This window comes from Phalangium opilio, unplaced genomic scaffold (assembly GCF_054372755.1).
Source record: "Phalangium opilio isolate 3A_F unplaced genomic scaffold, DU_Popi_V2 ptg000011l_1, whole genome shotgun sequence".
Taxonomy (NCBI): Eukaryota; Metazoa; Arthropoda; class Arachnida; order Opiliones; family Phalangiidae; genus Phalangium; species Phalangium opilio.
This window is the reverse complement of record NW_028324147.1, coordinates 1,994,703-2,018,905: the sequence shown is the minus strand read 5'-3', so window position 1 is coordinate 2,018,905 and position 24,203 is coordinate 1,994,703. Positions and strand designations below refer to the sequence as shown.

Here is a 24,203-nt window from a genome sequence, read left to right as displayed (position 1 = left end):
AACAATGGATGGTCAGACATTATTATAAATTTACGAGGACATCGTCCGTTACAATTATTATTATAATTATTATTATTGGACAATTAAAATTAAACTGTTTTATAATTTATTTATTTTAAAACCTGTTTTATCTCACGTGCAACGTTTGCCCCTATATAATCACGTGACATTACATTACTCGATCCAATTTCTTTTGTTTAAGCGCGCGCAATTTGAAACAAAGAAAAAAGAAGCGTAATGAATATTAATGTATATTCACAAAGGAACGAAACATAAATAATTAATTGGAGTGATTAGCCCCTCGTACCTTCCCCCCCCCTCATGCAATTAAAAAAGGGTTTTAAATAATTAATACAAATTGAACTTAGTCATATGGCAACTATAGGGGGGCGGTTTACTTATATAGAATTTATTATAAATATAAAAAGAAGAAAATAATCATAATCATAAATTGCCTGACGTATATAACTTACATTAATCTCCTTATAAATATTATTAAATAATTTATCAACGTGATTGCTTTCGTGCAGTCTGAAATTGAGCTAGGAAAAAGGAGAAATCAAAGATTCCATTTTCTTTCCTTTTCCTTTTTCTTGTTTTTATTTTTTCTTTGCAAGGAAGGAAGGGGGAGGGCAAAGACTTTGTTTCATTTATTAAGGTCCCCGCCCCCTTTACTCTCCCTGCCCGGGCCATTTTCCGAAACGCAATGACCATATACGACACGTATCGACTAGACTTAAGCTCTCTACGCTGTCTTTGGCGCTAAATTGTTTCTTTTGTTAATACCTGTCTGTAAAAGCCAATACTTGGCCTGGTGTATATAGTTTTTCTGATTTCTTTTAGTTAGTTACCTTTATTTTGCTTTCACATCAGATATCGGATTATTTTATCTGGGGTTTATTCGGCTTTCCCACGATAGGATTAAGAACCTTCCAAGAGAATGATTGCCACTAATACTCGTCGCCTTTATCCTCGAAAAACTCTGATGATAACTTTTCAAACGAAATCAAAACCGAAAAGAGAACGAGATGACCCTTATACCAAACTTATTTTTCACGTATAGACCATTCCATTAAGCAAGGACGGGGGAGTTCACCTTCTTGCGTAATTTCCTTGGCTCCTAGAAGCACCGCTAGAGTTCACGGAGAAACAATCAGGCCGTAATAACCTATCCCGTTTAAGTTTATACTCCTTGTTTCTCACATTTTCCCACCGTATCCATGGCAACCTCGCGGTCAAAATAGGCCTAAATAATTTAATGTTATTTACGTGATAAAAAATGGCGTCTTATCTCAATCTGTTTACATTACGATAATGACGTTTTACCTGCCTCCAATCCGATCAGGGCGTCTGCTATTTCTTTCTTTTTTTTTCATTATTCCTATAGTAAAAATATTGCGGCGCAAAGTTCAAATCGTTTCTTGTCACGCGCACGTCTGCCAACGAAATTTGTACATTTACTTTCAACCTTTATTGCTACAGGGATTTCCCTACAGAATCCGCGTTTCAATGGTAATCCGTGACCTTTTAAAGAGTGTATTTGTGTGTAGTTCCCCTTCATTTATTAAAGACTGGGAAATTAATATTAAAACAGTTAAACCAACCATGGATGGTTAAACGATCCAAAAACCAAGGCTTAGAAAATAAGCCATGGTTATTATTGTTATTATTATTATATGGAAACTGTTGGTGTCTGTTAGAAAGACCTAGAGTAAATAATCTTGTATGGGTGTCTGTAAGTAAACATTGGAAAAACGTCTAGTTGTCTGCCCATAACGTCGTGATTTCGTTAATATTTACTTTGAAATTCATTCATTTCTTAATTAACTCTAAGTTCTAAGGTGGTATGATGACACATGACAGTGTTTGCATTATAAAAAAAAATATTATTTATTTCTGAATAATTACAATTAAGAACTTAATTATTTTTCTATTTAATTACAGGTTAATTCATGGAAACATTGAAAAGAAATACTCCTGGGCGAACTTGTTCGTTCCCCTTAGCGTGAAAGTTGGAGTGTAATTGTATATCAGGGACTTCACTTCGGTCTCCTTATCCGGGAACCTGTGAGTACTCTTTCGAGCTGAAATTTAAAGGGATTATATAATAGAGAATTTAAAACAGTCTCCTAATACGGAGTATCATCCTTAAACGCTAGCTTGTACACTCTCTTTAGCGCGTGCAAAATTTAGATCTACAATTAGAAATTGTATAATCTAATTGAAAACCATTCCGTCCGTAACATTAAGGTTTAGTACATGCACGTGTGTTTGGCCTACTTCGATTCTAATTCGATTACGACTATAGCCTAACTCTGTTAATCGAAATAGACCTTGATGACGTCATGTACCTTATTCCCTTGGTTAACTAATTTATTCCATAATGTCTGACCAGTTTTATTTACGGCCAAAACTGGGTCGACAAGTTGTACGTGCCCGATAAAGGTTATACATCGTGTCCGGTAATATGTTTTTCTTGCCTAAGCCTAACCTAAGCAGGCTAATATTAATGCAATATCCCCTATCGTTATTTCCCCAGTTCTGTCATATTTTGGGACAAGTTTGTCACTTGGTAAAATACCTAAATGATTGAAGGGGTTTACGTGACGTAAGTGAATCGTGGGTGTATTATGACATGGTCGCTCTACCTTTCTTGGAATGGGTCAAAATTAACTTACATAAGCCATGTTTTAGGTACTTTTAAGAGTGAAGTTGGATGGATTTCCATTGTTTAAAACTTTCCCTTAACACGTGACGTGGTTCTACACTACTTAAGAGTAATTAGGCTTAACTTTTACAACTGTCTCACCTTCATTGACGAAAAAGTTGGCAAAATGTTGGGACACTCTAACGGCTTCGTAGAAGTGAGGTGCCAAGCGGTAGTCCTTAATGTCCGTGAACTCGAAATTGTTTTTTTCCGGATGCCATTGTACTCCGTAGAAAGGATAGGAAATACCTTTAAATTTAATTAAGATTAATGTATCTATAATTAAAACCGTGTCCGCGATATACACTCACCTTCAATGGTTGAGATAAAGGTTAGGTCGGTTGCCGGATCCTGATTGGTTGATACAATCCTGAAGTAGTTGTCTAAACCTGCATTGGTGAAGTTCTAAAATTGAATTCGAATTAAGCTAATTAAAACGATTGTTAATTATACGAATTTAAGTATTAGTCTATGGGATACCTGGGGCGAATAACACCAGATGTGATAGTTGATGGTAACCGGAAGTGTCGTCAAGTACGTCTTAACATCCGCTGGCATGTTTGTTAAAATTCGGCTCGATTCGGAACCTAATGTTTTATATACAAAGAAATCGAATGTGTTATGTTGCTTTTGTTTCGCCAAAGATCTTTTTTCTACCCAATTTAGTCTTTGATGCGTCCATAACCATTTAGATAACCCACCCACCTCAACGCCCTCTGGAATAATCGACTAAATCGAGGGGACAGATACTCACTCGATCGTGTAGTAGGCCTACTTATATTTGTAACTGTAGACGAGGAGCTGAACTCCGATCTTTTCAAACTCCCATATCAATACTAGAGTATCTGGCCTCTCGGAAATCGACTCCTAAATGGATCTAGTGCTACTATGGGTGTGTTGGGGATAAACGTCAAGGAAAAAGACGATTGCGGAATGTCAACGCTGGTAATGAAACCAGCTAGGAACGACCTTGGATGCAGTTTCTGATAGTGCACGAGCTCTTATTGCCTAAGTATCTCGACAAATGAGTCTTGTAGGTGTTGCTAGATAAGAGATGGACGCCCCAGGAATGCGGCCTTCCATTATTCCGAAACCCTATTCTAAGAATAATACGCTCAAGGGACAGATTGAGCCGACAGCTAGGCTTAGCTTTTTTTTGAAAGGTACCCGGTCCCTTTCCCTATTTTTACTATAGGCCAAGGCTTAGCTCTTTTATTTCTACCTACACTTCGTGTGCCAAAGAAATTGTTTACTTTGGCGCTAGTATAACAGCCTCAATTTGACTCGAGGGATTGTGGGAAGTGTTAGTTCATCGCTCGAGGTTTGGTTCTACCTTAGTTCAATTAATTTCAAAGTCTTAAACATTGTTTTCGACTTGGGAATCTTATTGCAACTATAAATAACCATCCATGACACGAAAATGTGTCGTAAAACTAATCCAGAATGAATTATCAAGGGGATAACCACTCTAAGATGCTTTTAACGATAATGCTAGCTGTGCCTTTGATAGGATATTCGTCACGTTCCTGGCTAGAGGTTATGGTGTTAATACAATATTGAGCGCCAATTGACTGTTTTCTTAAAAAATAGCTAGAAATTTGGTTTATATTAGTTATTGTTAAGCTGAGAGGTAAAGGGGGGAGGCAATTTGTCTGTTGACTCTTTGTAGTGAAACCTATCTTTATTTTGTCCGTAGAGAAACATTTTTAACTAATTTTAGTTAAATTGTAACCCGATCTGTTTGGGTATAAATTTTGGACAGGTAAACGCGATACATAGTTTTCAGACTAGGTATAGACGAACAGGGGAACTTTGAGACGCCAGTGTTCCCAAGGGGACTCTTGAATTGGCACGCGAGCTCGTGACCGAGTGAAGCAAAACAAACAAGGAAGGAGTAACTGGCTGCTCACTGTTCTCATAATATTACGTCACCGGCAGCGGTTTGCCATCGAGTTTCGAGGTAGAGATCGTGCAAGCAAAGGTTCTATCACCCTTTAGGCCAGGATCTAACTTTATAATTTATAAATTGTAAACTTGCCTTGGGTAACGTCGAGAGGTAATGGTACATCGTGTATGTTGCATTCGAAGCGGCGAAGTTTGTTACCGCTGGCCAAATACGTTAACAATTCGTAGCCCAAGCAAGTAGCCCATATAGGGTAGAAATCCCCGGCATCGTTAGCCTGTTAATCAGAAATGTATTCGAGAGAATAGGTTAGAAAATTTGTGTGTATATATATGGTACAGTTTATTGTTGTAGCGCATTTTAAAGGCAGCGAGCTTAGGACTTTAATGTCATGTTATTTTCGCTAGAAGTCAGGTATTATTGCTTAGGAAATGGAGAAATACTATATATCCAAACAAGATCTCATTACGTGAATGAGATCTTGATCCAAATGATATAAAGGTTATTATGGGTGCATTTCAGCCTGAAATTTCTGAAATAATTTTTTTCTCTATGGTATTTTGTATATTGCATCCATTAGCTTCAGTGTTTCTACCCACTGACAATTCAAGGTGTGATTTAATTTAAAACCAAAGTGCTCTATCTAAATAATATTCCCTTTTGTTTGTATAAGGTGATATTTAAGGGTTATTACAGTATTTTCCGCCCCTTAAATTGATCGAAGGCTGAAATTACTTTTTCTCTAAGGTTATTTAGTACGTTGTATCCCTTTGCCACGCGGATCTCACCTTTGTAGCCATATCATATAGTATCTTCCCAACTCGGCCGTATTCGTTAGTGGGATCTTCGAAATATTGGGACCCACCCGGAAATAGGACGCTGTATTATAAAAAATAACTTAGTTTAAATTACGTAAGAAAGATAAAATATTGTATAATTAAACTTACCCATTGGTGTAGTTAAAAATGGTTTCGTAGTACGATATACTTCGATTTAATCTGAAATAATTAACTATAATTAAGTGATAAAATAAAATATAGTTGTAAAAAGAACTTCTTTTGGGGCGAAGGGGAACAACTAAATTATTCCAAGCTTTGATAACGCGAGTATTAACAAAAGCAAATTGAAATAAACGGAAAGTGAAATATTTTTTCCCCCTCCCGCGCTATATAATAAGACCTATCCCACTTTTTGATTGATTGTTATTTTTATCTTGGTATACTTACAAAATGGGGACCACTCTAGCTCCGGCTGATTCCAAGTACTTGACGTACGAAGCCGCGATCATACTCGAATTCCGTACTAGTTTGCCATGATATTCTTGAGACAAAACGCCTAGAAAATTTCATAAACATCAAAACAAGTTACAGACACAGATTTTTTTATTTTATTTAATAATACTTGCCTATAATTGGTCTATCATTTAAAACAACTTTGGTATTAACGAAGCCTGCGACAACGAACAATAATATTAAGGGAATCAACGAGGAGGCTGCGTATTTTGCAGCCATTTTTGACAACACTTTGTTAGAAAATAACGGAAAATATCTAATCTAAGAGCTCTTATATATACTGAATAATTATTAATATTTGATAAAGTGATATAGGCACGCCTCCTTGAGATCATAGGCTATCGTTCCATTAAACCTTTTTCGTATATAAATTTGTTTTGTCATTGTTCGGTTTAACACCCGGTTATGTTGAATAACAATCCCGTTAAAGGAACGCGATAACGAAAAGTATGACAATGTCATTCGAAAGAATAGAAATATCTTATTTAAAGAAGGTTAGATCCGGATAACTCTTAAATATTTTACTCCTTGGTGTTTATATCAGAGATCGATTGATTCTACTGTTTGTTTTTTATGTTGTTGATTTTTTCCAATTAACAAGATGGCTGGCGAAAATTGTGTTTTACTCCGAAAATGTCATACTTATTGTCATATGAGTACTTATGATAATACTTTGAACTCTTGTCCTTCGTACTTATACAGCCTTGGAGAATAAATGTTAAACTACTTTAACAACGAAAGCTGATTAAACTGAAGTTAGTAAGCGCCTCCCTTTTAGGTCGATAGTGTGTAATAAAATCAGTAGAAATGTTTAGATTGCGATTTAACAGCTGAATAAATATGCGCGGAGTTTTGAAAGGCATTGATTGCCTCGCTTTAAACTTATCAATCAACAAGCGCTAGATAACTTCTTATTGAGCTGATAATTTTCATAACAATGAAAAAGAGATATCCGGCTAAAGTTAATCTCGCTTATTTATTAAAATATTTATTCTTAATCGATATGAATTTACATGTTAATTACATTAAATATTACGAATATTTTTAACATTAAGTAATTATTAGAGAATGATGTGGCTAAATTCATACATTTTTATCCGCTTGCGGTTTTTCTATTAACCGTAATGCGGTGAACTGTTTAGTTGGTTATAGCGTGTGTGGCCTTGGAATGCACGGGTGCACGAGATCCCATAGATACTTCACTCGTAAAGGGGACTGGTAAAAAGTGACGGCTTTGCAAGTGGAAAATGCGTTACAAAAAATTAAGAACATTTTGAATTGTAAAGACGATTGCGAAATCCGTGTTTAAAACGTTATGTAGAAGTGTAGATTACTCAAAATGAGGAATTTCGCATTGTTTTCTGGTTCCATACGAGTATGTACTGTTAACAGAGTGACACACGCCAGTAGCCTGTCTGATGCTTACAAGAAACCTTCAAATATTTTACACAGCAGGGCAAACGCCAACCAGATGAGCCAAATGAAGAAAATTCCTGAAAAGCCAAAAATGTTCAAAGGTCCCGTTTCTGATTCTGCCGCTTTCCAAATCATTTTATCCCAGTTGTCACTCCTTTCAAATAATCGTTGAGAAATTTTCTGTTCAAAATCCACCGAAACTCTAAAAGATAAGATGAAAAATTCCTAATTTGAAAGCGTTAAAAATAGTTTGAGAACGTATACCTCTTTCTTATAAAATCTGCGATGTGTTTCTTCGTCGTGTTTACAATTGGTAGGACGTATAGATCTTGTCTGATCGGTTGATTCGAAATGTACACGGTTTTCCTACGATTCTTGTCTCTGTAAGCAATGTTTAAATTTCTCTTGAAGTCCACTTCCGACGTGGCTAACACTAGTTTCCCTTTAATTATTTCCAGGTGTAAATCAACCTCAATTAAGAACTCTTCCTTATTGTGAGCCATTTGAAGAACTTCTGGTACTCCAAAAATTTCACTTCGAGGTTTGTGAAAAATATTTTTCTTTGGGAACGATTTTGGTACCTTACAGGAAGAAATTAATTTGTTTAATTTGAATTGTTTTTAAAATATTTTTAACCATACCCTGCGAATGATGTATTCAGATTCTTCTTTGTGGTGATCAAAAATGACAAATTTAAGGTTCTTATCTTTCAGATCTTCAATTTTATCGATGGTTTGTCGAGTAACGGAAACAAATTCGGACTTCAAATTCGACAACAAATCGTTGATGAAAAAGAATACGAATATGAGCCAAAAGAATAGGAAAATTCGGGCGCTCAATCTAGACGGGACTTCCTGCAATCCTGAAATATAAGTAAAATTAGCGATAATTGGAAAATAACCTAATTAACCCACAGAAATAATGACGAAAAAAATGTCAGTTGACGAATATTTTTTCTCGATATATTTCTAACCTTTGAGTAGATATGTTCCGAAAAGGTCAAATACAAAATGAAACATTCCAGGCATTCTTTGACGCTCGGCCGCGTGTTTCATGATTTTTGACGATAGATAAAGAAAAATTGATCCAAACAGCAGAGACGCCATGAAGAGTCCGTAAACCTGCAATTTGAAAAGTCGCAATCATTGCGCTTGCTGGAAGAACCGAGTGATACGTTTGACATTTCACGTACCGGCAGATCGGCGTTTATTATGTTCAACGCCGTTGTTTTTTTCACAAGCGGATTGGGCGCCACGAGAATGAAATTATCGGAGTAAATGACGTTCGAAATCGAAAGCCATTGCAAGCTTTTAGGCTTAAACATTGACAGTGGCAATAGAAGTAATGGAATTCTCTGAAAAATGCTAATTTTATACTAAAAGCAACTAAATTGCGGAATTATCCTTATTGTCTAAACGACGGAAGATTATTTTAAAATTAATTGATGAAGAAGAAAAAAAAGAGAAACATTACTTCTTCATCAGATTTCCATGGAGGGTCTCTAGTTATTGACTTCATACCCTGAAAACCACCGTTTATGCACACACTGATGGTTAAATATAGCAGAAATTAGTTCGGTTCAATCTGAATGCCAATATTAGCTGTTTAGGTCATAACCGATCAGTGAACCAGTACGCATTAAGGGTCGGTTGCTAGGATTACTATAGTGGCCAAGAATGCTTTTGCTGTAGACTAGTGTAGGGGATACTGTACGCGCCGATTAGGGGGATCGCACTGAGTTAAGAGATAGAAGAGTAGGACGTTTACATACGTAGTACTGAAAGGCGTTTTAAATCTTGCTAAAATTGAGGTAAGCGGTGTTTTTGTATACTATGGTTTGGTACGTCCGTAATTTTCGAAGTTCACTGCGAAGCTCAAATCATTGATGGGCAGTTTAACATATCGTTCCATTTGCCATGTAATTATAGATGGGCATATTCAATTAAGATTTTCGGGCCGGTATTTTGGAGTTACGTTTAACAGGATAAACAGCCCATCAAAAACTCTCGCTGATATAAGTTTCGTTTTAAAACAAAAAGGGAATTACTCATTGCCGGTGAATAAGTGTATTGACATTATGAAATCCATAATGTAGCGATACTACATTGTAAAGAAAAATTACTTTAATTAAAATAATAAAATGGAAACGACACTTCGATATGAACTGCGTTTAAAATATTAGTTTATAAAATTTAATTAGCGTGAATTCGGTTATAATAATGTTGTTTGAATGAACTTTGTACTGTCCATGGTGGCCAACCTCTACCCACTAACCCCTCAATGAACGGTCAATCCTATTCCGACAAAAAGGTGCATTGAAAATGGCCGTGCACTTCCACTAAAAGCGCTTATCTTATACTTAACAAGTTACGTTATTATTTGCGTCCGATTACTATTTAAAATTAAAAACTTCTTTGTTTTTACGTGTCCAGTTCAAAAATTTTTTTGGCCGGTTAGTGTGTGAAGTACTTACATTTAATTTGTCATGGGCCAATACCTGGAAGGAATCGCAATCACCCATTTTTCCCAAAAATAAAAAAGCTACAAACAAAAAAAAAATCTAATGTAATTCAAGATTTATAGAGTTATAATTAACAATAATTATAATTGTTAAAAGATTTTCTCTGTATGGGTGTCGATATCTTGTCAAAACCCATTTATCGGTGTGAGGATTCCCATCTCTGGTAATTTAAAAAAAAAAAGAAAAAATACTTATTTGCCGTTTGTAATCTTAGGAAAATTCAGTTTCATTAAAGTATTATTACGTTACGTAAGAGTTGACTTCAAGTACCGCTCATAGGACGCTAAGAAATATAACGCTCTAGCTAAAGTATTTTTCGAAAATATGACCCTATTACGAAGCATTGACATTCGTCAAACAATGAGAAAATAATGAACCCGGGGTTTATTAAGTATTTTCACGATTCTTTACACAACGCGCGTCGTGTTCTATGTACATTGACACATTACGATCTGAATACTGAAAGTCGTTAAATATTTTTTCTCGCTGAAGTTACGGTATAAAACTATGTAATCCATTTATATCATGACAACCTTACTTAAATTGAAGGAAAATGATAGGCCAATACCATGACTCTTCGAAAAAGAAAGATCTTAGCTGTTTGGTTCCGACTCCTAATGTTACTTATATCAACCACGCAGTTTAACTTCTGAAATTGAATAAAAACATCTTGGGGCTAAGGCGTAGGGCTCTTAATGAGTGTTAATTTCGAGAGCTGACCCCAACACATTGAGAATGAAAAAATATTGAACGTTACTTTATAAAACAACAATATCAAAGGATAATTAACGTAGGGTTTCCTTATTTCTATACGACTTTCGAGTCATTAAACAACGAACGTGCTTCGTTTGCTATGTTTGCTAGCCTAATTCGCTATTATAATTCATATTGGCGTGCAACAAGTCCGTAAAAATTACACCAAGATTATTTTTTATTATTCGTAACAATCCGTTACCACGACAACCGTATCTAAACAAAATCAATTTACTTCAAATTAACCATAGTTTCCCTAGTGTTACAGATTAATTAAAATCGGAAATTAACAAATAAACAAACAAACGCGATATTCATTAAAAAAACTACACTTTCGGTGGTGAAGCTTCAATGTCTTCGATACAATTTCTTCTTTCCGGAAGTAAAGAACGACAATTTTTCTTATTTTCGAAAATGTAAACCCATTTTCCGTATGGGCTTATTGTTCTAGTTATTCTACACTGTCAACAAAAGATAATTAGTCTCCATTAGGAATAGTTAACATTTATTTTTTCCTGAAATATAATTAGCCACTTGTTTGACGTCAAAAATAAACAATGTCGCGGGTTCGTTAAGTGAAGCTGGATAAAAGTGTGTATTCCGTTATTACCATGGCAACCATTTAAGATAATCGGAACATATTTCCTTTATTCGATTCAATCACGAACATATTCAATTTTCTTATTGCACAGAAACTCTTGTTAAAGTTACTTTCGAAATAAATGTAATAGAGCTTGAACTCTAATATAAAACGATAAAATATTTTGCCCTTAATTTCTAATTCTATTCAATTAGTAATTTCATTAAAATTTACGCCAAGTTTAACACCGCGATCTTAATATTACTAAATCGTTATATTTTTCTTGCGTTTTTATATAAACTTGTACGAGTTTTAGAACTTAGGCCTTGCCACCATCGAAAGTTGCAACAGCTAGAAATGTTACTATTTCTTTACAATTAAAGTTGGAAACGTTTATTTGTTTTTGTACATTCGCTATCTAGAAACTGGGATACGTGCTTCCCCGGTCGGGACCCCCTTGGAAGATTTTGTTCCGAGTCCGTGTCCCTCGGTCCCAAACACGGACTGCAATATGAGAGCTAGAAATTGCATTTAAAGAAGAAAAAAACATTCCAGCGTACCAGTTAGAAAAGTCCATAAGCCAATGATAGAAACTGAAGTTCATAAGTTAGTGAAAACAATACCAAAATAAATAGGCCTACGCGTTGTGGAAATTGCGAGTTTCAAACTTTCAGTTAATAATATAATAATTATGTTCTTGATGTAAAAGGGAGGAGCCTTCTTGAAGCCCAGCCTTTTTTCTGTTTGTTTCCCTATTGTAAGCCTATAGAGAAAACAAAGTTGCGCACTTCCCCTTGGGTTATCTAAAATACTTCTAATTGAGCCTTCTCTCGTTCTAAGTGTTCTAGTTGTTGCAAAGGCAGTTTGAGACGAACTATTTGAACCCCTCGATACCATAACTGTGGAAATCCAATACGGGGCTATTTAGGAAATTGACCAAAAACTCTCTTGTCCGTCCGTCCGTCCGTCCTCTGGTTTATTCCTCATTGCTGTTTTCATTTTCTATTTCTTTATTTTTTCTCCGATTTTGGCGAGTTTTACAACCGACCAGACGTGATACTCATTCCTTTAGAAACAGAACGAAAAAAAAAATTACAATCATTTTTACGATACTTTTGGCTTGGTTATCGGAAGAACGCTAGCTCTCTCTCGTAATTCTTTTGTTATACCATTGAGATATAAAATAAAAAATCACTTTTATCGGTTATACCTATGCGTTATCCCCTATCGTACTTGTTATGTTCAGAATGACCTAAAAATTCGTATGAATTTAGGCTTAGCTTATGTCTTCGCTTCGGGCTATAGGCGCAAATATGACGCTTTAGGTTAATTCTATACTAACAAAATGGTACGTTTTGAGTTGACCTTGACTTCTTGACCTTGAATTTAGCCAGGTCAGTATTTGGAACATTAGTTTGAAATGTTGGGAAGTTGTGTAATAATTTAGCGAAGTTTTTGATTAGAGAAACGTAAAGAATAGTGCGAACTGAACTTATTCTATTACTGTAGACAGGTTAAGCACAGTGAAATTGAATTGAGGTAGAGAGGTTTAGCATTGTTTATGGTTATTGTGAATTTTATAGATAGAAATTACTGGCTACCCTGAAGCGCATGCGCTGTTATTACAGGGTTCATACAAACCTGGAAAACTGGGAAAACCTGGAAAAATCAGGGAAATAAATAGTTGACAAAAACATCAGGGAAATTTGTTTTCCAAAAGTTGTATGAACCCTGTGTTAAAGTTAAGAAACATGGGGGAAATTCCAGATAACCCCTTCAGTTCACACTATAAATCTATTAGACCATCTTTTATTTTTCGAATTAAAAATTCCCAACCACAATTTCGTTTCCTTAGTGCGACGATAACATCCTTTTATCAAACCCACCAAACACATTCCTGAATCGTGATAAAGTTATATTTATAACAATTTCATTAATGTCTTTTTCTGAGTATTAGCTAATTTAATTTTGATTTATTTTTCGGAAACCGCAATTCATTTTTAAAGCGACAATTTCAAATTTATTTTTTCTTCTTATTTTTCGAGAGAGACCTTATAAGTGGAATTCTTTTTAAAGAGTATAATTTGCGGTATTAAGTAACACTATGATAATTCTGATAAAATGAAAAATACGCTCCCGCCCCGTCAAAAAAGAGAACGGAATATAATAAAGTGTTTCGTAACTTTGTTGGGATTTGCATAAAGGCGTAATAACACGTTGAAATAACTTGTGTCTATGCATAGTAAGTTTTCAGACTAGGAGAATTCATACCATATAAACCAGGAGGCCAAGCTACTTAGCGTACAAAGTGCAACAACAAGTAGCCTCACCTGCATTGTAAATTGTATCAATACTCCTTTTCTCAAAACAATGCATAAAAGAGTTGACGACAAAGTGTTTCGAACTAAATACGTATATTATTTCTACGCCAATCGCTTCACCTTCCCTTTGCCAACTGAATAATTATCTCCAAAAACAGGTGAAATGTATATAGTAGTTTAACGGATGTGACGTAAGTCTGTGCCCCATCTGTAGTTATTTTAGCAGTTGATGTGGCCCTATTGTCACCCCAAAAACGCGGCACGGCATTTCCGTCCGTTTCATTCTCATTTTGTATGAGAAACGCAACGCCATTATGCCCCGTACGCATATTTTTTTTACGTAGGAACAGTATACCAACCAATATAGGCCTAACTGTCGCTTTTATGTATTAGAACTCTCATTTCCAGGACCATTATATTTTTATTTTTGTCCGAGAGTCAGTCCGCCCCCGCGTTATCTGTTAGAACATAAGCCTATCACGTTATCTATAAGTATTGTTTGGAAGGATTGTTTACTAGGCCCACAATGGAGAGCTGCACGTACGTGTCTCGTGACACTCGTCGTTTGAAAGTGGGACGGGGGGAAGCGTAGATGGAAGGCATTACTCCCTCGCGCACCTGGTGGTAAAAATACTTGACAATATCGCCTGTTTCCCGTAAATAAATCAAAATCAAAATCAACTGTAGGTAATGGCTCTAGTGATTGAAGGATTTGGAGAGATAGTTTTGAAACAAAGATGGCGCTGAAATCTCCATATTTTTATTCAATGCCGATGCTATAAGCCCTATGGAAGACCCATACTTATACGTTATAAGGTTATAGTAATATCTAGGTCTCTGTTCAATAATATAATAATGTACACGCTTCATTAGTACGCGTTATTGTTTTTTAATTTAGGAAAATAAACTCAATCTTGATATCGTAGTTATGTTTTGCATTATATGGAAATTAACATTTTTGAATGACAGCGACTCATTCTTCTTAAACCCTTGAATTTTACTTCAAACCTGTTTAGTTTTGATCAAAACTTTTACGTAAGTTTATTTTCCTTGTGAAAAATCAAAAACATACAAGTACATATAAGTGTGTTTTCTTAATCGAAATTTTAACCTTGATGACGTCTTGAAAAACGTTAAGACAATATAAATATTAAATGTAAACGTCCCCTTCCCCAATTAAAGTTACAACTATCTCGGGAATATTTATTTGAAAATCAAAAACTAGATTTTTATCCTGATTCAAGGTTACGTAAAAATACTTGATGGGAAATTCGCGCGTATGTAATGTTATTTAAGTTTTCTTAAAAGAAAATCCCATCCACTTGATAAGGGGGATTTACAATTTCAAGTACTTGCCGGTGATAAACCGCGGGCCACCCCTTTCCTTACAGTTTTATAACACCCTCCAAGTCTCGTTCATATATAAGTTAAAATCGTTATTATATTATTTTAATACTAATTTTTAAAGTTTAAAATCCTCGAATTTAATATTAAAATTTATGGGAATGCACTAACTATCATAGTGAGGTATGATAAGTCACTCTTTAGCTGCGGGGCTGTCACAGTGCAATGGAGGTCCTGGAAATGCAGGGAGTCCATTTAAAGTCGTGGAATATTTTAAAATGATGTGAAATTTCCATTAAAAGTCATGGAAAATTTCACTATTTAAAGTCATGGAATTTCATTATTGTTTTGGTAATTATCCTTTACTATAGTACATCATAAGTTAATTTTAGTACTAGTTAGCCATTTCTAGATACCGCATCATTTTGACGTATTTACAAATAAAATAAATTTAAAATAGTCAGGGAAAAATACACGCTCATGCAGGGAAATCCCAGGAAAATTCAATTAAATATTTTAAATTAAAAATCATTTAAATTAAAATATGTTAAGTGCGAACAGGCCTACGTCGTAATTTCGGGGCTACCCTATTCATTAATTGGGTACTCTAAAAGGTGGACATATACATACATACATACATACATACATAACTCCGTCCGTATTTTGATTCATCGAAAAATAATCTCCCCCCTGGATTATTTCGTTAATCCTAACCCCCCCTCCCCCCTCCCCATTGCCAAAATAATGAAACAAAAATTGAAAAGTCAGTCTAGAGAATCGCCGGTTTTAGGTAAGGGGGCAAAAGAGAACAGTATAACTGCGTCGTCCCATGGCTAGCTAGTTTAGCTGTTATGTGACTGTGATTTAAAAACTTTTAACTTTCCAAATTATATTTTTAAAAAACAGGATATATTTTACTATTTTTCTGTCAAACGCGTTACGGACCACAACTAGTCGAGTTAAAAATTGAAAGTCGGTGAATTTTATACTTAATTTAATTTAAATATATTGTGATCGGTTGGTGTTAAATATCTTTATAATATAAAGGCGTTAAGTGTTGTTATACGGTTGGCTTGACCTGAGGTCAGCCTTATCATTTTAAATGGATATATTCAAGAAGTTACCCTATTGGCATTTTTATCTGGCTACTTCGTTACTCGTCCTTATAACCAAAGTTAGTTTGTTTTTATTTGTTTATTATATATATAATTAACTGTTAATTATTATAGTTCAATATTAGCTCCCATTAATTAGTATTATTATTTCTGAAGATGCATTATTAACTTTTTATTTTTTGAAAATGGAAAGTGCTTTTTACCGGACTGTTGACTATAGCATATAATTGACCTCATTTTAACACGGCGTTTCCTTGGGGAATTTGTTACTTTATACTTGACACATTTAAGTTTTATTATATTTATAATGTTTGGTTGGGGTTTTTAATTAATCATATTGTTAACGAGTTAATGTCCTTAACGATTTTATTAAGAAAGAAATTCAAATTTTTTATTTAACAAAAATGTTTTGGTTTTTAAATTTATGGTGGCAGTTTGGGGTCAAACAAACGTCATTTTGAAATTTAAATATTTTAGATTAATTTTACGTAATTATTTTCGCATAATACCAATTATCTGAATATTTACCGACTTAATTGTCTTCTAATTATAATCTTATGTTATTGTCAGTCAGTAGTTTAGCTATCTTAAATATGCTTTAAATTAAGGTTTATTCAAGTTTGTTTAATTGGGGACAAGTTCTTCAAAGGCTCCTTATTGTTGCTAAGCGGTGTTTAAAGATTTAGGGGAATATAAACGTCAACACTGGTTTTTATTTTTTTTTTTTTTTCAAAATGATGATTCAACTTTATAGAAGTTCTGTCGCCAAGATTGTAATTAACTTTTCACTTGAAAGGAAAATTTCTCAAAAATAATAATTCTGTGATTCAGAAACTAAAATCTTATTTCATTTCTTTTTGAAAAATCAAATTCCCTCGAGTAATTTTATGTCTTCTAAAAAAGAAACCACAGTTCTTTTGACTCGGTTTTAATGAAAATCCCAAAGATTTAATTCCCTCTACTCTAAATCTACGTACCCCATGATCGCACAAATCGCGATCAAAAATTACCCAGACGTGAGATCGTGCTATTAAGATGTTTTTGCAAATTTCAAATTTATTAGAAACTGGGAATCCCGCTATTAAAGAAAAAAGAAACTTAATTACACTTCTTTTACAAATTAGTTGGTTTTGTCAGTGAAATGTTTTTAATTAGAAACTTTAAATTAAGACTAAAAGGTTTCAAGAGAGGCTGAAATTTTAATTTTCTCAATTTTCTCCCAATTCTTTTTTCATATTGAACTTCTCGACTTTTATTCTAAAGGGTTTAGTACATTTATCCCTCAGCCGACCAATACAGATTAATATTGATTGTGCACTAATTACATTAGTTAAACGCGTATTAATTATTTTACATATGTAATTCGTTAAGCCTTTGTTTTTGAATTTGTTTCTTAACTCCACGCGCTTTAAAAGTCATTGTAACATCACGTGATTAGCGAATACAATTTGAGGAAGAACAGACTTAAATATAAATAGATTTAACCAAACAAATTTAGTCTGGTAAAAATGTCAACTGTAATGAAAACTAAGTGAAAATGAAGCCCCTTAGCCCATTGGCTAATTTAATTATTTCTAGGCTGTTGGGAAAACCCTGGCCCAGGGAGTAAAAATAAAAATCCACAGAAAATAAATTAACTTTCTCGCTTCTCAACCTTGAGGAGGAAACAGAATAAGTATTAAACTTGGAATAACTTTGCTTTTATTGTAGAAATTTTCAAGGTAGATTTTCTTTATTGTTTAAAAACGTAATTTTTTAAATTTGATTTTTCATTTTTTTTTACTGTGGTATAAAATGCTTAAGTGCAAAATAGTTTTAAGTGAAAATTCCCATATTTTTATTATAAATAAATCAAAGTTACGATATTTTAGCCATAATTCAGGAACTGGTGTACAACCGTACCAGAACAAAAGAACGGTAATGTTCGTAGTTCCACACGTGTAAAGGTACAATTTTTCTTCTCCCCCGGTTTTTTATATTATTTATTATAATGAAAACACCCCCATTATATTTAACCGTGAATAAATTCTTTTTTTTTCCTAAATTTTAAGCGGCTTTTGATGTTACAATCGGGAAATGATTTTACGAAACGATTATAAAATCATACAGGTATATTTATTCGTGACTAGGATTTTATTAAATTACCGCCGTTTAATATTAATCTGATTCTGAATTAACCAAAAAATAATTGTAATCCATTTCGACCAAAATAAGAATATATGGTTTCTCTTCAGTTCAGTTTTTAGTGTCGTACATTTGTAAAACTATTCACGAAGATGATAATATATTTTAGTGATTCAAAGTTTTTGTCACAATTTTTGCAAGTTGCATCTTTCTGCGAGTGACTTGTATTATATAATGAGTATTGCCTCTCAAGGACCCCTTTTATAGTTTTAAATTTTTTTATTTATTTAGTTTATGGTATCGTATTAATTGATCTTGGTATTTGTTTTAATTGAACCATTTGTTTTAATTATTGCAGGATCATGTTACGTCATATCTGCTTCCATTTGGCGTATCTAAAAAATACTCTGAAAAGATTAGGGGTAAGCCCCGTTTCTAAACCTTTTAAAAATCGCTTTTCCTATCAGAAACTTATATAATCCCCAAACAAAGAAAATTGTACTCGGAATAGAAAGTTCTATTTAGTTTTCCAGCAGTTGTCTCTGCTCTGTCTCAATATCATACCCGGAATTGTTGATAAAAAAATTATGGAGCTTGCTTTCTATTCCAGTACTGTTTTATCTCTGACCCAAAGTACCGTAAGAGCTCCAGGGGTGGTTTTTTATTCTGCCTGGTCAATTTCTAATCGCCCTCGTAACAAAATCCCGGTGTCCTTCTCTCAGATCCGGAGTCCGAATCACCACTCGATATCGTTTACCCTCGTCTCCGTCACATGACCCGTAAGAGAAGATCTTACCCATCAGGCTCGGAGGAAGAAGACCTAGGCCTAACGGATAACTTGTTGCCACCAGACAGTGTAAGAGAAAAGAGGCTGAACCAGGATGAAGACGAGGTCTTGGTTGTCTTTCGAGGAGCCAATCGAACCTTCTACATGGAACTTAAACCTACGAGGGATTTTATTTCGGAGAATCTAACATTCTCGCACGCTAGCGGAATTTTTCAAGAAGCTAAGCCTTGTCACTATCGCGGCAAAGTCATTTCCGGTACGGGCGGAAGCGTCGCTCTTAACCTCTGCCACCCTGATGGGAAAATGGTACGTGTCGCTGTAGATTGATAACCCTTATTTTAAGGGGAGGACCCATGACCCTCTAGCTAAGCCTAAATGAAAAAGAGAAAAAAAACCGCCATGATGGCTCCTTCATCAATTGTTATTCTCATCTCGCGGTTTGCTAAATGAAAGAAAAACTCATAGGATACTTGTGGTTACTGGTTACAAAAAACCCGAAAGAAAAACACAAATCCAATATGACAAGATGTCCCTTTTATATATGCCCTCCATTTATTTCTAATCGTAAAGAGATGGTGACACTTAACTAACCCTTTTACCAGTTTTAGGTTACCATTAACAGTTAACTTTCAGCTTACCTTTAACTGTCTGAATAGTACTCTGTAAAAAAACAAACAAAGCTGATAGAAAGTAAGATATATCTGCGGTCTACCAATCATAAGTTATATTCCATAAGTTTTCTCTCCCCCCCCTTTCTACTGGTAGTACACTATAGGGTGACCATTGAAAATTATAAAGGCAGGGGGTAACACTTACGGAATATGTACTTATGGTTGAACTTATATCTATAAGTATTCCTTAGTGGTTAGGGATTCCATTTTATGGTGGTGGAGTTCTTGTCTTATACAGCAGCGAATAAGAAAAGTGGGTCATTGCGTAGAGGTCCCGTGATTGATAGGGTCATTTTCTATTGGTCTTCAGAAACAGATTCTACCCAGCAACACCAAATACTTTCTTTCTTTCTATTCCAATACTTATTTCTTATTTCTCTAGTCAGGACTGATAGTGACCCCGGAAGGGAGGTACACTATTCAACCCGATGAAAATGATGGCGCAGACTTGAACCGAGCCAAAAACGACACCAGAGGACGTCACGTGTTTATGAAAAGCGCCCAGAAAGAATCCTTCTGCGCTGTCAAAACTATCGGTATTGTGACATAAGTTATTTTAAATTTTATAGACCCTATAAGTCTATACAAACAAGGCATGTTGAAACAGCGCATGACTACGGCAAACTAATTTTATAGATGGTGGAACTAAGGGGGAAAGGTATGGGTGTGAAATTCTGCCTTCTTTGGCACTTTTTGCACCTGCGCAGTATGGTTTTGTATCGTCTTGCGCGCAGATACTGAAATGTATGTCCTGATACTGAGAGTTGTCTATCCCCATTTTCCTTCGAAATATTTATCATATTTTCCGTAAGCTCCGCCCCTTACTGTTTTCGACTTTAAGTCAGTCCTAACACGGAGACTTATAGAAGTTATCACCTTATGAATGAGAAATATGAGTTTTATTTCTACGGCGCGTCCGAAACTTATATTTTGTTTTGGGTTTGTGGTTCCAAAGATGGAGAAGAAGGGGAGTTGCTACCAAACGAAGATTTGGTTCGGGAACGAAGGGAGGTCAAAGGTATCAAAGTGATACAGATCGCGGTTTTCACCGATTCTGAATTATACGACAAAGTCAAAAAGCAACATCCCAAAGATACCGAAGCCAGAATAAAAGACTTAGTGATGACAATTATTAATCAAGTTCAACTCATTTATAACTATGAATCGATGCACACCAAATTCAAAATTGTTTTAGAGAAACTTCAAATTTTGAAACCTAATGACGTAAGTTGTATTTTGAAAAACCGTACCATTGTTAATTAAGCCTTATCATTTTAAATATAATTTTAATTCGTGTTCTAGGAAGCTCCTGATAAAGCCGGTGCAGATATCGACTTATACTTGGACACATTCTGTGCCTGGCAATCCGGTATTGTCCCGGAAGAGAATCAAGAAGGACATTGGGATCATGCCATCATGTTAACCGGGTAAGTACTTAACTCAAAATGATTAATTTGCAAACATTTTCTCAAAAAAAAAAAATAAAACTATCCTTAGATTGAATTTATTCAAAGAATACGAAGGTGTAAAAAACGATAAAGTTTTGGGGTTAGCTTGGGTCAACGGTATGTGTCGTCCGAATTATAGTTGTACCATCAACGAGGGTCAAGACTTTGAAGCTTCGTACGTCATTGCCCACGAAATGGCCCATAGTTTAGGAGTCCTTCACGATGGTACTAGCAACCCTTGCGATCCTGATACATTCATAATGTCCGATAAAACCGGACCTGGAAAAATCAGTTGGTCAAGATGCAGTAATCGTTACATGGAAAAGTACTTCAAGTATGTTTATACAAATTACATGTTTTGTGTTAAGTTAGGTTTGGTTAATTTATACAAAAATTAAACACAAGCCGGGGACAAGCCATGTGTCTTGAAAATGACGTCACACCCCATCCTGAATTGGATTTCGTTAAAGAAACCAAATTTCCCGGTGAGAAATATTCGCCTACTGAACAGTGTAAAATGGCCATGGGCGATGATTATAAACCATATACGACTAAAAAGAAACCATTTAATGTAAATATTTACATATAAAATCGAAAACAACGCAATAACTAACCAACACCACTTGACGTGTAGAATATTTGTCGCGAGCTATGGTGTTACACCGGAACATGGGCCACTCCAGCTCACCCTGCCTTGGAAGGCAGTTCCTGTAACCCCGGAATGGTAATTAGAAGGCCTTTGTCTTAGCTACTTATCGAATTAGTTACTTGACCCAATGGCTTTCTTCGTGCAGCTTTGCAAACAAGGCGATTGCGTCCATGATAGTCGTGCCCCGAGAAAGGAACAGTCATCTGGTTCCGAATTTCCAGCAGCGGATGACCCCGCTGTTGGAGGTGGCGATGGTGATAAAAAATGTTGCGTAGAATCCAAAGACGCGAAGGAAGAGAAACCCGGGATGATGGACCGGGTTTCTGGTTTCTTCAAAGACGTATTTCGACGCGTTCGCAATTTTTTTCGAACTGTTGGTTAGTTAGTTCCTAAATTCCTATACACGCACACCTAAGGTGAAAAACTACAACAACACTTAGTTGAGTATTTAGAGTTGGTTTAAACTTTAAAGTTTGGCCAACTGTAGGCTTAGACTGACTCCCAATGTCGAGATCCCAACGATTCCTTCTTGGTGGCTCTCATTAAGAACTATAGCGTAATTAATGAGACCTCAATGATCTTAGTCAATATTCCTTAATACGAAAAAAGGTTAGTGAGACCCAAAGCACAAAGTTTCTTTATTTGTATAACGTACAAAATGAAACAAACAAAACATCCGTCCTAAATAATAAATAAACTAGCACACAATTTCAATCATATTTTGACTCAACGTTTCCTTTGTGATAAGAATTCACAAATTAAGGCAAGAATTGAAAGACATACGCCAACGCGAGCCACTACAAACGCCAGGTGAAAGTCTTGTAGTCTTAAAGGTTCGTTTTCGCCGTGATTATGACTCTGGAATAACCTTTGACCTTTCCATTCTTCGAACGAAAGTGTATGCTTTGTTAATGAGGCCTCGGTGAATCTGAAGGCTCTATAATGATCAAGTAAGTTTCTGACGGCGTTTATAGCTCAATTTATTAAATACGAATGACTTACAAGTCCTTAAAGGTATTGGTTAATTCGTTGTTAAACCCTCTTCGAATGCAAAAAGCGAATAAGTCAATTACGGTCGATTCAGGACTGAGTCTCAACCTGTCAATGTATTTTTGTTCGATCTCAAAATGGTAGCAACCTTGAAGGAACATATCTTCGGATGTCAATAATGCCGCTCTCCCATTACCAGCTTCGATTAGATAATCTTCCAAGTTTATGACAACTTCCGCGGGAGTTTTAACTCCGTCATTACGAATAATTTGATTCCAAATTTCCTTCATGATTGGATCTTTCGAATCCTTTAAGTTAAAGTGAAAGGTTATGATTAACGTTTGGGACTTAACCGCCATTAACTTACCCTTAAGAGAAAAACGGCCGTTGTATCTTTCAGGATGACCATCTTTAAGTTGGGGTAGTTTAGTATGTGATGTAAATGGTCAATCTTCATGGGTAGCTCGGGTAAAGTGGTTTTCGACAATAAACAGCCTTTGAAGCCAGAGGTAAGACAAAAGGCCATCACTGACCAACACGCCCATAAAGGTTTGTAGTTATTAACTACTTTCTTGTCGTAATCTGTATATTAAAAACGAGGTTATTTGTGATGTAATACGGTTTTGCCCGCACCTTGCCGTACTTAATTACCTTGTTGTACGAGATACATGTAAGAGCAGAACAAGGCATCAAAGTAAGCCTTAGTCTTATTCTTAAACCATACGCTAGTCAGCAATGGAAACAGAATGGTACAGGTGATCAAAAAGAACCATACCTTTTAACACGAATTCGTAAAAATTAGTTCACGGTCGCTAACGTCGCTTAGTAAAATGAACTCACCTCGTTTTGGTAAATGGAAACGGTTTCATAACTAACTCGACCTTTACTTTGTTCATTGGCGACTGCTGTTACAATTTTCCAATCCGCAATTGCTGTCGGGATTGTAAAATCCAAGTAGGGGTAGTTACTGGTCGTAGCGGAAATTGGTATCAGAGACAGGTCACTCTCCTGATCAGAACATTGCGAAAAGAAATAATGAAATGATTTTTCAACTCGTACTTATGTAAAGTATTATTATATGGTTATGGTCATGAGTCACGTACGTTTCTTAGAAAGTGTCCGATCAGGCCAGTACCATTTTCAGGACCCAAAACTTCCCCAAAAAGACTTTCCTCTGGTGTAACAATTTCATAGTTATCAGTGCTAAAATATATATATAATTTTAAATACTGGTAAGGCAGTTTATAATAATTTGACTCGCACCTTAAATTAAATTTTGATCGAACCGCCATGAAAAAATCTTTCCAATGTCCCGTGACTGGGGTTTCTTCATTTCCATGGTCGAACTCGAACCAAAATGGAATCTGCGGTGGTTAAAGATTTTCCATTGATTTTATCGTGTTATGTTTTAGGTGCCACTAACCCTTTAACTAATTACCCGTACTTAATTACAAACATAAATATTTCAATGTGACTTACGTTCATTGCGCCAAAACGTGTAATCATGTTTGCTTATCGTTTGAAAGTTTCTATTTTCTCTTCAACAACTGTCAAGCGAGTTACACGAAGCACAATTTCGGTA

General features: G+C 35.3%; 2 protein-coding genes and 1 long non-coding RNA gene across 5 annotated transcripts; 2 read left to right on the top strand and 1 right to left on the bottom strand.

The window, feature by feature from the left end:
• Positions 1–1,865: 1,865 nt before the first annotated feature.
• On the bottom strand, positions 1,866–6,227 carry LOC149709803 (gamma-glutamyl hydrolase-like). Its single transcript, XM_089857937.1, has 9 exons — positions 6,016–6,227; positions 5,837–5,945; positions 5,558–5,608; positions 5,399–5,489; positions 4,746–4,887; positions 3,188–3,294; positions 3,019–3,112; positions 2,810–2,956; positions 1,866–2,084 (listed from the first exon to the last, which is right to left on the bottom strand). Exons 1-9 carry the CDS (start codon positions 6,119–6,121, stop codon positions 1,951–1,953), a joined length of 981 nt encoding a protein of 326 aa, XP_089714063.1. The 5' UTR covers positions 6,122–6,227; the 3' UTR covers positions 1,866–1,950.
• Positions 6,228–7,540: 1,313 nt separating this feature from the next.
• On the top strand, positions 7,541–11,362 carry LOC149709802 (uncharacterized). Of its 3 annotated transcripts, none has more exons than XR_016375610.1 (4): positions 7,541–7,701; positions 7,777–7,859; positions 8,032–8,253; positions 8,389–11,362. It is a non-coding gene; the product is annotated as an uncharacterized LOC149709802 (long non-coding RNA). The 3 variants fall into 3 exon arrangements; XR_016375609.1 differs by having other exon boundaries at positions 8,343–11,362; XR_016375608.1 differs by having other exon boundaries at positions 8,032–11,362.
• A 4,032-nt stretch (positions 11,363–15,394) lies between these two features.
• On the top strand, positions 15,395–22,350 carry LOC149709801 (A disintegrin and metalloproteinase with thrombospondin motifs adt-2-like). The gene is made up of 10 exons (XM_089857916.1): positions 15,395–16,011; positions 18,435–18,498; positions 18,799–19,169; positions 19,917–20,070; positions 20,490–20,758; positions 20,837–20,961; positions 21,032–21,316; positions 21,388–21,553; positions 21,617–21,706; positions 21,777–22,350. Exons 1-10 carry the CDS (start codon positions 15,940–15,942, stop codon positions 22,011–22,013), a joined length of 1,833 nt encoding a protein of 610 aa, XP_089714042.1. The 5' UTR covers positions 15,395–15,939; the 3' UTR covers positions 22,014–22,350.
• The last annotated feature ends 1,853 nt before the right edge of the window (positions 22,351–24,203 follow it).